Source organism: Thalassophryne amazonica, chromosome 5, assembly GCF_902500255.1.
Source record: "Thalassophryne amazonica chromosome 5, fThaAma1.1, whole genome shotgun sequence".
NCBI lineage: Eukaryota > Metazoa > Chordata > Actinopteri > Batrachoidiformes > Batrachoididae > Thalassophryne > Thalassophryne amazonica.
The window spans coordinates 38,279,626-38,297,760 of record NC_047107.1 but is presented as its reverse complement, the minus strand read 5'-3'; the positions used below and the strand labels follow the sequence as shown (position 1 = coordinate 38,297,760).

The following is an 18,135-nucleotide window of genomic DNA, read 5'->3' as shown; positions in this document are numbered from 1 at the left end:
AACACGAGGGAAAAGGAGAAGAAAAAAAAACCCTCATAGCCGCTGCATTACACAGCGGCAATGAGGAAAAAAAAAAATCCCATCAGCACAAAAAACAATAATCACAAAGACAAAACAAGGACACAGGACGACAACCGAGATTTGAAAGGACCAGTTTATCAGAACACTCCGGAAGGCAGCCAGTTTCGGCGCCGCCGACGGCCTTGTCTGACAGTCTGGGGGGGAAGGGAACAGCCCTGCGCAGGCTGAGAAAGTCCTGGACAGTCCACAGTTCACGTCAGAGCTGGAGAAGCTGAGGGGAGGGGAGAAGACCAGGGAGCGAGGCTTAAGTGTTGTTCTTCTGAGGAGGTGTCTTATCACAGCGACCTTGAAGTGCAGCTGTATTTGGGGAAGCCAAATGAATAGCCAGATTAACAGACGCCTGAAAGATTCCACAGTTCTGAGAACAGAGTGGCTCTCAATGCATCTGAAATGTAGAATGTGGTCTTCACAGACGGTCATAGCGGGTTTCCAGGGCTACAATCTTCCTAGAGATGTCATCCAAAGCGCGGTTAACCCCCGCCGACTGCGCAGCCACTGCCTTCCCAATTGAATCAATCATATAGGGCAGCTTGGAACGACCAATCAAAGCTGCTTCCACTTTCTTGATTTTCCGGGAAACCAGCAAAGTGCCCCGCTCCACACATCAGAAAGCCGGTCACCACCAAGCCGAATATGTACACATCTTCAACGTCCTCCACAGAAAGCATGTAAAGGCACATGACCTGCCATCTCCTCCACGAGTCCATCACGTAACCCATCACATGCGTCCCAGCAGGACAGGTCGGGTCCTCCGCTCCCGAAGATTTTGTAGAAAAAATAGTGTCAATTGCGTTCAGAGACCACTTTAACAGATCCATTTTTGTCGTTTCCAGAAGAGCAAAGCTGCAGCCTCACAGACAACACGCCACAAAAGCAGGAAAGATAAGGAGGGAGGGAGAAGAGAAAAGTGCGTCCGTCTCGGTCGAGTGCAAGCTGGCAAAAAAAAAAAAAAAAAAAAAAAAAAAAAAAAAAAAAATCCATCCCTCCATCCTTTTTCTATATTTGCTTACATCAATTAAGGGTCACGGGGTGTTGGAGCCTATCCCAGCAGTTGTAGGGTGTGAGGCGGGGTACACCCTGGACAGGATGCCAGTCTTGTCGCAGGGCCACATATAGACAAACAAACGCGTTCGCACCTCCACACACACCTACGGCCATTTTAACATTACCAATTCACCTAACCTGCATGTCTTTGGGATGTGGGAGGAAGCCAGAGCACCCGGAGGGAACCACCGCAAACATAGTGAGAACATGCAAACTCCACACAGAAAGGCTGCGGGTAGGAAGCAACCCCACAACCGTCTCGGTGTGATGCAACAGTACTAACCAGTAAGCTAACATGCTGCCCATGTACCCTTTATGACAAACCTTAAATCTCTGCTTGTTGGTGATGTGAGGGCAAAATGAAATGCTGTGAGCTTCCAGAGAACCAGTGGCTTGTTCAACAAAGAACCCAGATGCCCTTTTCCACTCTTTTAGGGCCAACTTTAACTCCTTCCATGATTTTTCATGGTTAGTTTGGATTTTTGTTTCTTGGTTTTTTTACTGCCTTGAAGAAATTCACATGGCAGGAGTGGCAGCCAAGTGGTTAGTGTGCTTGATTTCAGTGTGGAAGATCCCTGATTCAAGACCCACCCCTCCCACATTTCTCTATGTAATGTGAAGTTGCGTCAGAAAGGCATTCAGCGTAACTGCTGTGGCGACCCTGAGTGCAAACAAGGGAGTAAGTGTATAAGGGCCTTACTATTTTTTATTTTTTTACTGCCTTGAAGAAATTCACATGTTCATCTCCCATTTTCATCATCACTCATACATCAAACTTGCAGTCTTCTTCCAGTGTTGCTGGACTTGAACAGGCCTTTGATTCTCTGTAGGTCAGTCAGGACTCCTGTTTTGAAGTTTCACACTGGATGATGTGCAAGACCATGATGGTAGATGATTTGCTGAGCAAGTTTCTGAATATTTCCCTCATGCACATGTTAGTTGACAGGGTTTCCCCAGAACACACCTTGTACAAAGCCATTGTCTTTACGGTCTGACCATGTGTATGGACTGGTTACTCTGAGCACTTCAAAGTGACATGTTGGCATAATAGAATGGATAGGGGAAAGGGGGGGAGGTGGGGGGAACTCATAGATGCATCATGACGTGGATTCTGAATAGTGAGAAATGTCTAATCCATTTTCTAAATGCTGCTTTGTAATGTAACCCTGGATGGAATGGAAAAAACAAAACAAAACAAAAAAACTAAAGTAGAACTCAACAGTGCCCAGACAGTATGCAGAGTTAACCGGTAGAACAGATTTTGTCATCAGCTTGCAGCAGTGAATCGTTTGGAAAACCTAAGAGTAGCGTGTGATGTTTTTAGACTCGCTTCCAATCTATCAAACCTCCATCACAGCAAGAAATTCTCTTCTGTTTTTTGCTCACAGTCACCACATCTGCATAACTTGGCACAAGTTATGAGAGAGAGAGAGAGAAGTAGTGGTCAAGACAGCTACAATGTAAACGGAGCAAGAAATGAATCAGAAAAATAAAATGTTATAAAATGTACAGAAATGCATAAATATCTCACTCTTCTTCCTCCTGCATTTCAGTGGCTGTTTCAGCATTGCTTCCCAGTGTAGGGTCCATGGACCACATCTGGTGTGGAATGCTTTTGTTTTGGCCCACCCTGACTATTGACAAGCTCTCTGGACATTAAAGAGGAGTAGTGATTTTATTTTTTATAGATGTGATTTATTTATTATATATTTTTGATAACTGTTTATAAAATGCATTTAGCCCTGTGACAGACTGGTGGCCTGTCCAGATGTACCCCGCCTCTTGCAACAATGACCACTGGGATAAGCTCCAGCGCCTGTGACCATAATTGGAATAAATGGCGATAGAAAATGAATAAACAAATGGATAACATGGAATTGTAAAGTAACTGTATGTATGTAATTCACATAAGATCGACATTTATTTATGGCCCATTTTACTCCATCCACATTAATTTACAGTACTTCACACAAGCACATCTATGTTTCGGGGGGGGGGGGGGGGGGGGGGTGACAACTGATTCAGGTACTATGCCTGTACTCTCAATACTGCTATTCCTGCAATACTCTAACTTAAGAGCAAGTATTTATTTTGCAATTCTGTATCATGTTGGTTGGGAAAAGGTTTACACTGTGGAGAAAGGATTTGTATTTTTTCCATTTATTGCATGTTTGCACAACAAATGTAAAATACCTCTATGTTATGCCTATGTCTTAGTAATAAAAGTTTTAAAAGTAGCAAGTTATATAGTGGAGAAAAAAAAAGATATATCATGATGGATCAAAGTTGTTTCTTCCTGCTATACATTGCACTCAATACAATTTGTTTATATGGGTGATTCTTTAACTACGGGCACTATTGGCCTTGTAAATGTAATTTCCACCACACCATTGCCTTACAATATAAAGCGCGTTGGGGCAACTGTTTGTTGTGATTTGGCGCTATATGCAAGTGCTCTGATGTCACTGTTTATCTCCATAGAAACTACCCAAACAATCTTTCATACAAACTGTTTAAAGGGACATTACAGTGTTGTGGTGGAAATTACGGCAATAGTGTGGGACAACTACATTTTGTTTAAAAAAATCACAACAGCTGTATGACATTGAATACCCCGATTGTGTTTTGATTATTTTACTGATATTTTATTCAGAGATATTTTAAAACATTAGAAAAAACGTTTCTTTACCATTCATTTTTATCATTGAAGATGAAAATTCTGGGTGTGGGACAAGCACAAAACGGCAATATTTGCATATAATGATGCTGAAAAAAGGTGAAAAAGTCATCATAGACTACTAGAACAAATTTCTTAACACACTTTCATTGTAAAGATAACTATAAAAGTGTGACATTTCCCCTTTTTTCTGTTTTTCATACAATATGATCAAAGGACATAAGTGCCCGTAGTCTAAGAATCACCCATAGATGAACCAATTTGTTGGCATCACAGAGTTACATATATGAAAGCTAGAACGTGGACTTCCTATACAGCAGGTCTATTCAACTGGCAGCCCGCTGCCCTTTAATACATTTGGATCGGCCCGCAGCCCAGCTACCCATAAATAATAATAAATACATGACCAAAAGCCTCTACAAAGCACATTCTCCAATTTTCAGCATTTTATGACACTTTGTGGCGCTCTGTGGCACGTTGAGTCCTTTACGGCATGTCAGCACCATTTCCAAACAGACCCACGTCACGTGAGAACATTGCGGGCACTTCAACAGTTGGTGGCGGTAATGTACCATCTTGGTTTGCAAACCGGTAATAAACTCGAAGAAGAATAAAAAGCAGATAACACGGCACATTCAAAGGAGAAGAGATGTAAAGTTGACAATGAAAATAGAAGATTTAATAATGACTGGACTGATAAATATGTGCACGTAGAAAATACCGAAGACAATCCTATGTGCCTGCTGTCTTCTGACTATTGCTTGGTGAATAAGGAATATAACATGTGGAGGCACTTCATTACAACTCACTCCTGTTTTGACAATGAATATCCACCAGGTTCTGATGCTCGTCAAACAAAAATAAAAGGACTTAATCTGAACTACAAGCGAAGCACTGCAATCTTCTCCCGTAGCTGCACTCTGCAACAGAAGACAACAGCAGCATCCCTGCGTGTTGCGTGGGTTCTTGCTAAAAAGAAAATGCCATTCACTGACTCCGAAACAGTGAAAGAATGTATATTAGCTGCCGTCGACGAGGTGGTAGCGGAAGACAAGCTAAAACAGCGGGTAATGTCTTCAATCAAGTCAATCCCTCTGTCATATACAACAGCTGCAAGACGAGTGGATGCTTTAGCCACAGATGTTTTCGAGACTAACTCAACTGAAGAAAGTTGAATTCATGTCGTTGGCTGTGGATGAGTCGAGTGACAGCTCTGATATAGCACAACTTTGTATGTGTAGTTTTTCAATGGTGACTGTTTCAAGGAGGATCTGTTGTACTAGGGGAGCTACGACCACTACCTTTGCACCCCCTCCCCCCCAAGACTAAGCCAAACCAACTTTTTTAGGTTCCTTAGATGACCCCAAAACACAATCAGAATGTTCTCAAAAATAAAAACTGGCCTCAAGCCAGTTATCAAAGATGGCGTCCAAGATGGCTGCCAAAATGGGGTTTTTCAATAAAACACCTTTAAACAACATATAAACAACTTAAATATTACAGAGATTCAATGGGAAGACCACTGCAGGTCACAGCAAACTCATTTGTGCCTAAACTAAATTCATTCATGGGTTTAAGACTCAAAATGGCGTCCAAAATGGCCACCAATAGACCCTTATTAAAATACATAGTAGGAAGTAGTTTATGTTATTTAAAGGTGTTTTAGTGGAAAAAAAACAAACAAACCCTATTTTGGCAGCCATCTTGGACACCATCTTGGGTAACTGGCTTGAGGCCAGTTTTTATTTTTGGGAACATCCTGAATGTGTTTTGAGGTCATCTAAGGAACATACAAAAGTTTGTTTGGTGTAGTCCTGCAAAGGCAATGGTCGCAGCTCCCCTAGTATTGGGCCTAATTCCACTGGAAGGATTATTAAAGATTATTGCTTTTTTTTTTTTTTTTTAAGACAATGGACTAGACCTGGAGCGTGTTAACCTGCTGGTTACAGATGGAGCTCCCTCAATGGCAGGAAGGATCAACGGACTGTCTGCACGACTGTCTGCTGTTGCACCAAAACTACATTCTCTCCACTGTCTCGTTCACCAGAGTGTTGTCTGCTCTCAGCTTAGTGGTGAGTTGAAAAGCACCATGGACTCTGTGATTGCTGCAGTGAACTTTATCAGAGCAACAACTTCTGTGTCTTCAACACAGGTCGTTTCGCAGATTACTTGCTGATATGTCAGCTGAGCACTCTGACCTATTTGTACACAACAACGTATGGTGGTTAAGATGGGGTTAATCCACTTCAGAGAGCCTGTGAACTGACGGAGGAAATGATCACCTTTCTAATTTCTCCATTTCTAATGGATGAGAAATTTGTCTCAGGAATGTGCTTTTTACGTGATATCATGCATCATTTGAATGGTCTTAATCTGAGTCTTCAGGGGAGGGATAAAACAGTGTCTGATGTCGTTGAAAAGCTGACTGCTTTTATAAATAAACTAGACATTTTTGCATGTGATCTTAATGACAGGCTGCTGCACTTTCCCACACTCACTGACTTTATTAAGTCATCGCAATGTGCCAGTGTCACAAAACTAATGTCAGATTTTCTAGATAAACTGAGGCACAACTTTCCACAGAGATTTAATGATTTTGGCATCCCAAAAGAGCTGCTGGATGTAGTGAGGGACCCATTTACCAACACAACACACATTTCTCCCAAAGCAGGAGACTTCCTCAGGCTACATGACATTGATGAAGGGCTCATGCAGCTGGAGACTGTTGACATGCAGGCATCAAGTGAACTGAAACTGTGCAGACTTTTGGACTAGGTATGTTGTTGCAGAGAAATTGCCCAAAATGAAAAGGTTGGCTTTGTGTGTGTTAAGAATGTTTGACAGTCAACATACACCTGCGAATCCAGTTTCTCTCACATGATTGCCATAAAAACAGACAATCGTGCCTCTTTGACAAATTAGCATCTGCATCACTGTTTGCAGATCACCCTCACTCCATACAAGCCAAATTTTTCTGCCCTAGTTAAGTAAAAAAAAAATATATATATATTATATAATATATATATATACACATACATACATACATACATACACACACACACACACACAACTTCTCTCACTAATAGCAAAAAACATGTAGAGTAGTAAGAAGACTGGTTGTTTCCCCATCTCTTATTTTGTCTTTTTATCTCTTCAGTACAAACACTCTAACACACAAAGCTTTAATTTTTTTTGCACCATGTACAAAAAATGTCCATTTTTGTTTTTCTCATAAATGTCAGCAGTGACATGTATAGTTATTTAAACCAGAAGTTGGTTATGTTTCATTTTTGCTGCACATAAAGCCAGCAGCTTCTATTGGTTTGTGTTGTTGTTCCTTATGAGAAGCTGTATGATTACGTTTTTGCACTAAAAACAGCATTTAGGGTTACTGTGATGCTGCCGACCCAGAAGTTAAGTATCTTCTCTTTTTTGCACATTAAGCCAGAAGTAGTTATTGTTTTGTTGTCAAGCCAGAAGATGGTTTTGTTCACTTTTTACTTGTACTAAAAGCAGTTATTCCTGTTGTGACTGTGATGTTATTATACCAGAGGCTGCTAATGTTGGTTGAAACCTGCACTTAAAGTGTGACTTTTGATGTCCTGTTAAATAAAAAGGGAAAAACTGTAGTGGCATTTGTCTCAATTGTACATCTGAGAGTAATAGTACAGGTCACGAGAATGTCCAGCCCACAGATCATAGTATTCTGACAAATTTGGCCCCCGGAAAAATATAGATGAATAGCCCCGCTATAAAGGCTTTGCAGACATGTGACCTGGCCACTCCCCCTGGCTACGCTGCCAGTCATGCGCAGGGCTTCCAGGATTATTTACACGAGAAACACTTTACATACTGTGATGTTTTAGACAAGCGTTGAGATAAACCCGTCATCTCTGAACCTAACAGTGGAGTAGCCAAACATACCAGGTGTCTTTCTGGTGCTGAATTACTGCGTTACAAGGAGAAAATTGCTGTTTTTGGGTGCCTGTACACAGCAGCTGACTGGACCTGGATCAACATTATCACCGCACGTGTAAGTACACTCAGAACTTAAGTTAATTGAGGATTGCAGACTTGCATATTTGTAATAGTATTTAGTGAAAATGTTCATCATTAACTTTATTAACACTGCTGAGTGTTTGTTGAGAAAAACAAAGCCGAGTCTCCCTCTTGTTTTTGTGGTTGCCTCACAGCTTCCGTAGCAAAACGAGTAACGTTTTTGTGGCACATTGATTTTTTATTACAGTATTTCTAACCCTACCCTTTGTGATATTGTTTATAATAAACTTTATTGGATGGTGAGTTCGCTGCTCTGTGTTTGTGAAAAAATGAGTAGTCTTTTTTTTTGTGGTCCCATCATGCATGGCTTCCTTAACAAAATGAGTAATGTTTTTGTGGTGCATTTATTTTTATTTCAGTATTTCTAACCCTTGTAGCAGACCGATCGGTCTGCATTTAGCATCTGCGCATGCATCATTTCGGAGCTCAGCAGCTTGTCTGAGACAAAGTCTCTTCACCCAAAGCGATTAAATGGATTAATGGGATTATTAACCATCAGATGATTAAAGTAAAACCTCTTAAATCATTCTAAGGTCAGTTTTAAGCAGAAACGAGGCAAAATTCTGTGACGCTTTGAAATGGGCAATGCACAGTGAATGCCTCAGCTAACAGCTCGTTTAGCTGCGGCGCTCTGATTGCTTCCACTGCCTTTTGTAATGAAACAATGCTGAATTTATTGGGAAATGACTGTTGTACAAAAGTATCAGATATCTGTCGTTGAGACAGATGATGACTGGAGTGCAGTTTGAAGCAGAAACAAGGTTTTAATCCGTGAACTGCGGCTAATGACGCATGTGCAGATGCAAAAAGTGGACCGATTTTTAGGGGGGGGCCCTTTGGTCGGCGACACCCTACCCGTTGTGATATTGTTGAAAATTAACTTTATTGAATGTTGTGTTCGCTGCTCTGTTTGTGAAAAAATAAATAAATAAATAAAAATGAGCAAAGTCTGTTGTTTTGTGGTGCGTTTATTTTTTATTTCAGTATTTCCAACCCTACACTGTGATACTGTTTAACTTTACTGAATGTGGTGTGCTGCTGTGTGTTTGTGGAGAAAAATCCAGGTTACTCTTTTTTCCCCTTTTTTGTGGTCCCGTGGCTTCCTTAATGAAAAGAGTAATGTTTTAGTGGGACTTTTTTTTTCCCAAAACTTATTTCTAACCCTAGTATGATGTAATAGCAGAACAAAACAGCAAAAAACAGAGGAGAGAGGAGTTGAGATGGCTTGTTTTCACAGCCAACTGTATTGTGACCGGCTAAACTTGACCTGCAGCTGTGGGTGGTACCGCCCTGCACGTGACCTGTGACGTCACGTGCAAAGCCTCTATACTGCTAACGTAATGCTGCCGTGCTGAAATTAACACCAGTGCACTTGTGTCTGAAAGGGAATGACAGCTTTTTTATTTTATGTTGTGCTCAATCCTCCACCATGACATGACTACGGTTACTTGACTGAATCCATCCTTTGTATCCTAGTTTTTTTTTTTTGCTCAGATTTCATGTCATGTACCATCGCCATGCCTAACTCCGTATTGCTAGTTACGAGAGGTGATTGAGACGTTTTGAGCCTGAAAGTAGGGTGTGGCTTTCCATCGTCTGCATTCTGAGAACCCAACATTTCTCAACATTGGACCCAGTGAGTCAAAACCACACATTCTTGAGAAATGTTGGTTTCTCAGAAAGCAAAACATGAAGAATCACACCCTACTTTTTCCTGAGTCAGGCTCAGAACTTCTCAATCGCCGCTCGTAACTAGCAATGTGGAGTTAGGCATGACCAACATGTATTTGCACTATAGACTGTGCACCATAAAATATCAAGATGGTTTGCTCTATGAAGCAAACTTGAACACAATATCCAATTTTGGAATACACTCCCTATTTCTTTGCTAAGTACAGTCAATGGTATAAAGATGATTTTTCTGCCCCAGATACTTTACCTCTTCCCAAACTTACCTATATACCTCACTAAACCTTTTTTTTTTTTTTTTTTTTTAACTGGACTCGACCATTCTTCCCTTTCTATGTAATTATAAAGGCTACAGAATAAAAAAAAGATCTTTGCAAGCATAAAACCAACGGGGAACTCGCGCTGCCTGACTTCACCCTATATTTACGGGCTACTGGAATACGCTCCATTGCACAAATCATCAACGTCTGATTGTGTGTCATCCCAATCACCCTATGGTGGGTTACAGATGGAATGTGAGGACTGCCTATTGCAGTGATTTTCAACCTTTTTTGAGCCGCGGCACCCTTTTTATATTTACAAAATCCTGCGGCACACCACCAACCAAAATAATATTATAAGGCTATTACCTCTGGTTTTGCGCAAAACCCAGTTATCGCAATAGAAAATCGATACAGAAAACACCGCATTTCGAAAATCAATCAATCAATCAATTTTTTTTATATAGCGCCAAATCACAACAAACAGTTGCCCCAAGGCGCTTTATATTGTAAGGCAAGGCCATACAATAATTATGTAAAACCCCAACGGTCAAAACGACCCCCTGTGAGCAAGCACTTGGCTACAGTGGGAAGGAAAAACTCCCTTTTAACAGGAAGAAACCTCCAGCAGAACCAGGCTCAGGGAGGGGCAGTCTTCTGCTGGGACTGGTTCAAAATCCTCAAGCATTCTGCGCTCTGATCTCAAGTAGGGCTGTCACGATTAGAAATTTCTGGAGACGATTAATTGTCAGACAAATAATTGCGATTGACGAATATATTGTCTATTTTTTTTTTCTTTTTTTTCCCCTTCTTTATATTCTACTATTGTAGTATAATTATACAACTCTGGAAGAACGTTTGGCTTCTGTGAGTGGAGAAACTGGGAATGGTGCAACATTTTTATTTTTATCTTCATTTTACATACAGTCCCACCTTTTTCTGATTTGTGGTTGTTTCTGTTGCATTTCTGAAATTGTTTCTCCTCATCAGTCACGTTTTGTGCTTAAACACTGCATTAAGCTCAAGATTGAACAAATAAATACCTTTGGAAAATAACAGCTGTTAAAGTTCAGAGTTCTCACCTGCTTTTTGTGATCTCTGCGTCTGAACATTGTTTTTTTTTTTTTTTGTGTGGCTCAGTTCATTCATATATTCTCATTTTTTAAATATGTTTTTAAAGATATTTGACCATTTATTTCACCTCATGATCTCATAAATTCAGCATACGACGCGCACATGGTGTGAACAGGATGGTAACGGCAGAATCACACCTTTAGAGAAAGTTCAGAGAGAAGTAAAGGCAGCTTCACGTTTCCGTTTTGTTAACGTTCACTTGGGTTAAAATCCTCTCTCTGCTCCGCGCTCGCTGCGCACTGAACGTGTCGCGCCTGCATTCAGGAATCTCCCTCACCCCCTCCCTCCCTCCCTCACCCCCTCCCTCACAGTCTGCAGCCTGTTAACTCCGCGCGCGCGCACACACAAGCACAGACACACACACCGACAGCTCCGCATTTTAGAAGGCTTTTGAAGAAGACAGCACTGTTTTAATCTGCTGTCAGCTTCCTTGTTATTGTCCCGCCTTAAGACGAGAGCAAGGCTGCAGCACGTTTGACATCAGATTCTGAGTCGTTTTATGCTTTGTGGATAAAATAAATAATTCACGGTAATCGCGAATATGAAAAATAATCGCGAATATGAAAAATACCCACGGCACCCCTGACGATCGATCACGGCACCCTAGGGTGCCGCGGCACCCCGGTTCAGAATCACTGGCCTATTGTACTCTGTTAGTGCAGTTATATTATCACCTGTGCCAGTCCACAGCATACTTGAAGTACAGCTCTATCATGTACGACACAATAAGGATACTGAGACAACTGAAACAACATTTCAAGCTCAGTACAGTGCCGTTTTAACTATCTATACAAGCAAACCCCACCTTACCTCCCTCCAATATGGATGGGACCTTCAATATCTGGAAACAGATTAGGATCTGTAATATTGACAACCTGTACACTCAAAGGATTTTGCTTGTCAACAACTCCAGCAGAGACAAAACTTGCCCAAGGACTATTTCTTCAAATATCTTCAGATTAGAGACCATGTTAAATCACACATTCCTAATTTTGAGAGGGCAAAACAAGACAAGCTATAGAGCTTCATTAAATTGTTGCCAACTCACATTTCATAATCCCCCAACTATACGAGGCTCTACAAAGCATGTGCATTCTGAAATTCAACTGTATAAAGGAGAAGTGGGAAAGAGAGCTTGATACATTCATAAGGCCCCCCGACACTTGCACGACTTTGATGCATGCACTTTGTCGTGAAAATCCCACCCAGCTGGACGCTGTGCTTTGTTCCACCGGTTGCCACGCGCTGTGCGCCGGACACTGTGTATATAAAATAATTATTTTTGTGGCGGATTAATCATTTTCTCTTAGCTGTTGGAAATGGCTCTAATTGCTTCCTGAATCACAGAGGACTGCTCCAGCTGCAGCTGTTCGAGCGTGTGCGTGCTGAACGAGACGGAGAAAGCATTTGGAGCCGTCTAAAAAGGGTAATTATTTGTCATGTTTACATTGTCATGGCTTGGTAAAACAGTTGCATGTTCTTTCCTTCTTGTGTGCAGCTGTAAAAGTACGTTTATGATAGATTTAACATCTCGTTATAATCATTCAGATGAGCTGCGCTCTGGTGCGGTGCACTGACGCAACCACTTGCTCTGTTCACTACTTCTTTACTTGACTTGATGAGCTGCACGTAGTGCTGGCGAGTAGATCACGCAACGTTCCACGACATTTATGCGCGATAGATTTTTTTGAATATTTAAAAATTCTCTTTGTGCAATTTCACACACCGACGCCCCTTTCACGATCAGTCTACACCCCTTAAAGAGTTTACTCTCCTGCACATCACAGGGCGTGCCAGTGCATGCATCAAAGTCATGTCAGGGGGCCTATATACCAAAGTGTGTGGGAGGAGAGTTTAGAGCACATCCATGACTGTTCTATTAAAGCCCAATACTGTTTAAAACAATTCAAAATCTTACACAGATTACACTATTCAAACACAAAGATGCATAGAATATTCCCAGAAGTACCACATCTGTGGGAGAAACGTGAATCCATGGACACTACCTTATCATATAGATATGCCCTATGCCCCAAACTATGTGAGTGCTTGTGTGAAATATTCAACTTTTCCCCCATGATCGTGGAAGTTCAGACAGATCCAGATCCTATTTTAATAATTTTGGGAATTTCTGATGAGCTTATGAAACTTAAAGTAGCACAGCAGCACCTTCTAAAATATGGGGTTGTAACTGCCAAAAAATTGGAACTTACTTCTCTGGAAAACAAAACAGGTGCCCTTCTTCCAACACTGGCTGACAGATTTGACAGACACTCTTCATTGGGAAAGAATTAGATTCATTCTGAAAGACAAGCTGAGGGAGTTGGAGAGGATCTGGCAAGCTTTGGTCTGTTGTCTCGTTAGAAAAACCAATCAAGATATCCAAGATATCAAAAACTCAAGCTGCTGCCCTCAGTGTCACATGCCTCTGCGTATGAAAAATATGGGTGAATAGTGTTTGTTTGTCCTGGGATCACTCCCTGTCTGGTCCTTTCTGTGTGGAGTTTGTTCTCCCTGTTTGCGTGAGTTCCATCCGGGTGCTCCGGCTTCCTCCCACATCCAAAGACATGCAGGCCAGGTGAATTTGAAACTTTAAGTTGTCCGTAGGTGTGCGTGCGGGTGATTGTGGTTGTCTGTCTATATGTGGCCCTGTGATAGCCTGATGCCCTTTCCGGGGTGTACCCTGCCTGTCACCTAATAACCACTGGGAAAGGCTCCAGCTCCCCTTTGACCCTTAATATAAATGTAAACTTTCTTTTTTCATGAAACATTTCTGACTTAGATTACATCTTGTGATTAGCGTTAGGATGATTTTACTGTGCAGCATGTTAAGTGTTTTGCTTTTATGCAACATGTGCAGCCAAACTCCCTTTAATATTTTGCCCATTTTAAATTTATTTGTGTTTTGCGCAATGACAGCATCTCACAAAATCTCACTCTGTATAGACTGAAATCAATGTACAGTGTCGCTATTTGCCTGTCATCTCCACCGTGAAATATTACTGTAATTCATGGAAAACATCACCTTTTGTTATAAGTCGGTGGCGTCTAAACTGGAATGCGGTCTGATTTCATCCGAGCACAGTGGTTCAACATCAAATGTGGCATCAGAACGCTTATGCTTTTAGGTTTGTATTTCAGAAGAAAAAGTAAATTAACCAATTCCATGTATATTTTTAGATTCCTATTCATATTCCAAAGTTTCTGATTGGAATAATGCAATTGCTTGCTTCAACTGGTTGGTTCGCCGTTCCCTCCATTACCAGTCAGTCACACACAGCAGGCAGAGGGGGTGTGGCCACACCTCCTTTTCTCAGGCACAAGATCCTGCCTCCTTCTACACAGAACATGAAACTAGTTCTATCTACCTATCTATATACATACATACACAGGTTAACTCACTGGTGGCCCAAAGGGCATCATGGGAGGCCAGGACGGCGGAACAGGGCCATAACCACCAGACTGCCTGCTTCCCCCCTGCAGGTTACAAAAAAAACAAAAAACACACAGGTCTCATTCACACTGAATTAACATAATCACAAGGTTTTACATAAACAACAGGCTAACAGTTCCAGCAACACTTTCATGTGAACCCTGCTTTACATAAAATAAGTTCAGTTCGGGTCACTTGCTTCTTATAATCTCAGCATCTTCCACAAAAAGTACCTGGTGCCTGCAGGAAGCCTCCACACACGTGGATACATGCTTTAAAAATAGATTTTTATAGCCCACTTTTTAATTGCAGCACCACAAAAATACAGATGTCAACATCTGCCATAAATGGTAACTTTGAGATGCTCATGTGTCTATTACCCCATAAATGTTTATATTGTATTTTTTACTGCTCACATTGTACCAGTTGTTGACATTTCACATCCCTTGGAAGTTTTAAATAGGTGTGAGCCACCTTTATTACAGGAAATAAAATTTATGTTGCAATACTGTTTAATGAACTTCCTTTTTTCTTCAGTTAGTTATGTGTCTCAAACTATTTTAACAACTGTTTTGTTTTCAGGAAGTAAACAACTACTTTGAATTCAATACAAAAGAAGGACAGGACAAAGTAAGCTTCATCCACTAAAACATGCTTCTTCATGCAAAAGCATTTTGTAACATAATAAAACAAGAAATTTGGCTTTTCATTTGGTAGGGGGTTAGTTTCACTGCAGAAGGTTCCCAGTTCAAACCCAACCCCTGCCACCTTTCTCCATATACTGTGGAGTTGTGTCAGGAAGGGCATCCGGTGTAAAACTTGTGCCAAATCAACATGCAGGAGCAGCCGAAGGGACTTATTATTTGGTAGAGCATTAAATTACAGTACTGTTTAGATTTTTCTTTTTTTCGTGTTCAATAAATGGGATATATTGGAAAGACTAAAACCCTCATTTTAGGGATACTGAACTGACCCTCCAATCTGACACAAAAATAAATAAATAAAAATATGCAACAACAGATGGATAAAACACAAACAGTAACTACAACTTCATCAGCTACATGTTCTGGCTCTTACGCTGTGCAATGCTTGCATGGACTAGATGTTAGGTAGGATGGTGGAAACGAGCAGTTCAAGTGCATTTGCTGGTCAGGAAATTTTTACTGACTTTGACTTCTTGGATGATGCTGTGATATTTGTGTAGTCACTGGATGTCCTGATTGCAGCACTTAAGAAGCTGAGTGAGGAATCAGAGTTTCTGGGTTTGTAATCGCCCTGGATCAAGACAAAGATCCCAGCTTTCACTGATTTCTTGGACTCGGCAATCAGAGGTGTATTTGTATATGGTGAAAGTGTTGAATATGTAGAATTATTAGAATCATCTTGGCAGTGACATTAGTGTCTCTAAATGGCCTTTGAGAGAGAGAGAGAGAAAAAGAGAGAAGTGGGAAGATCTCATGGCGTCATGAGTTCGCTGAGCAGAAGTGTTTGCCTATGGAGATACCTTTGCAGGAGAAAGAAGGTTCAAGGTCCCAGATGCTTCCTACTTTAGCATATGACCATATAAATGCTGCTTTTTGGCAGCCAAATTGATGTAAAGCTGTTTTACAGATGGAGAATTTTAATCTCTGAAAAAGGTTTTGTTGTTATTGTTTTATTATTATCAGTCAGGGGAATGTCCACAACGTCTATTCACATGGATAATAGCAGGTTAATTCCAGCTGAGCACTTTGTGTGCAACATGTTATTTGTACCACTTCAGTGAGATACCAACTGCAAATTTGCCACTCATTTGCGTGTTTGGTCTCTAATCTGGATCTCCAACTACTCTCTAACAGTCGTGCCCAGTGAGATACTAGTCCTAAAGCCCCTTTCACACCGGGCCCACTTCAAGTTGCATTGTGCGGCGTCATGACAACGCCACGTGGATGCAACCCAGTGCTGAGACAATGTACAGTGGGGAAAATAAGTATTTGACCCCCTGTCAGTTTCGCAGGTTTTCCCACCTACAAAGAATGGAGAGGTCTGTAATTTTTAGCGTAGGTACACTTCAACTGTGAGAGACAGATCTAAAAAAATAAATAAATAAATAAAACTGAAAATCACATTGTATGATTAATTTGCATTTTATTGCATAAAATAAGTATTTGATTACCTACCAACCAGCAAGAATTCTGTCTCTCACAAACCTGTTAATTTTTCTTTAAGAAGCCCTCTTATTCTGCACTCTTTACCTGTATTAATTGCACCTGTTTGAACTTGTTACCTGTATAAAAGACACCTGTTCACACACTCAATCAATCACAATCACAATCCAACCTGTCCACCATAGCCAAGACCAAAGAGCTGTCTAAAGGCCCAGTCACATGGCACTTAACGAAGGGTGACGCAGCCCTGACGAAACAAGAAATCTGGACTTTCGTTGACTGTCGTTGGCATCATTTAACCTTCGCGCAGCCTCATTCCTGTAGCTGGCGCTACGTCACGATTTTTAAACTGTTGAAAAATTTGAACGAAGGGCAACGAAAACCTCAATTCATCCGTGTCTCGTTTTGCTGTCGTTCTTGACGTTTTTTAAATCGTTTGTGTAGTTTTTGTAACATTATTGTTTAAGTTGACTTCGTTGGAGCACCGTGCAGAAGCCGGTTTGTGAGCACTGAGGCTGCTGCTGCTTCATGTACCATTGGAAATTACAGGGCAAACTCAGCCTGCTTGCTTGGATTTTTTTAATCTGTGTGTGTGTGGGGGGGGGAGGGGGGGGGGGCAGCTTCAATGGGCTCAGGCACCTTACATAGGACAGAATTAATCTTTTGTGTGGATATAATTAATTATTTTGCCACAAATTGATTATATAAAGAGCTGTTCTGGAAGAAAGAATTCACGTTGTGGATCAGTGATCAGCTGGTGGAAATAACCGCACGTGAGTCAATGCGCACGTTCACACGCACTGATCAATTTGCTGCTCTGATATAGTCAATCATCTTTACACTTATATTTATTCTCCCTTTTGACAGTTTGTTATAAATCAATATATATGGCTTAGAACATAATACAGTGATAGAGCAGTGACCACAGCACTTTTTTTTTTTTTTTTAAATTACAGCAAAACGGAGCGCGCAGCGTGTGGACAGACAGTGAGGATTCTGATAACGATGGAGATGATCCCTCTTTTGTTCTGGACGAGGAACCAGAGCAGGTGGTCCACCAACGTGCGCACAGATCTCCACAGCTTCTGTTTGCAGTTTCTCCAGGACTCAGGCGCTATGAGCTCCATCCCAGCTCCGAGTCCTGGAACTCAGAGATCCAGACACACGCTGCTCCAGCTGTGGCTCCAGGCACGTTTCGTTAAAGCATCAAGATCATGCGCTTTGATTTTGTTAAGTTCCTCTTTCGGCCCTTTCGCGCTCTTGCTTCGCAGACTGTTCTGTGATAAAAGCTCTTTCGTCCACCTTTTCTCAACAAATTGTGACGTTTTTTTACTTTTTCCCTTCGTTCAGCAATCGTCATGTGCCATGTGACTGGGCCATAAGGACACCAGGGACAAAACTGGAGACCTGCATAAGGCTGGGATGGACTACAGGACAACAGGCAAGCAGCTTGGTAGAAGACAAAAACTGTTATGATTATTAGAAAGTGGAAGAAACACAAGATGACTGTCAATCTCCCTCGGTCTGGGATTCCATGCAAGAGCTCACTTTGTGGGGTAAGGATGATTCTGAGAAAGCTCAGAACTACACAGGAGGACCTGGTCAATGACC

At 41.4% G+C, this 18,135-nt stretch overlaps 1 protein-coding gene across 1 annotated transcript in view; it reads right to left on the bottom strand.

Moving 5' to 3' along the window:
* smn1 (survival of motor neuron 1, telomeric) overlaps positions 1 to 18,135 on the bottom strand; it is a 66,463-nt gene that overhangs the window by 7,548 nt on the left and 40,780 nt on the right. The window contains exon 6 of the mRNA XM_034170022.1: positions 14,347 to 14,421. Within this exon, the coding sequence (XP_034025913.1) occupies positions 14,347 to 14,421 (75 nt within the window). The remainder of the gene's footprint in view (positions 1 to 14,346; positions 14,422 to 18,135) is intronic.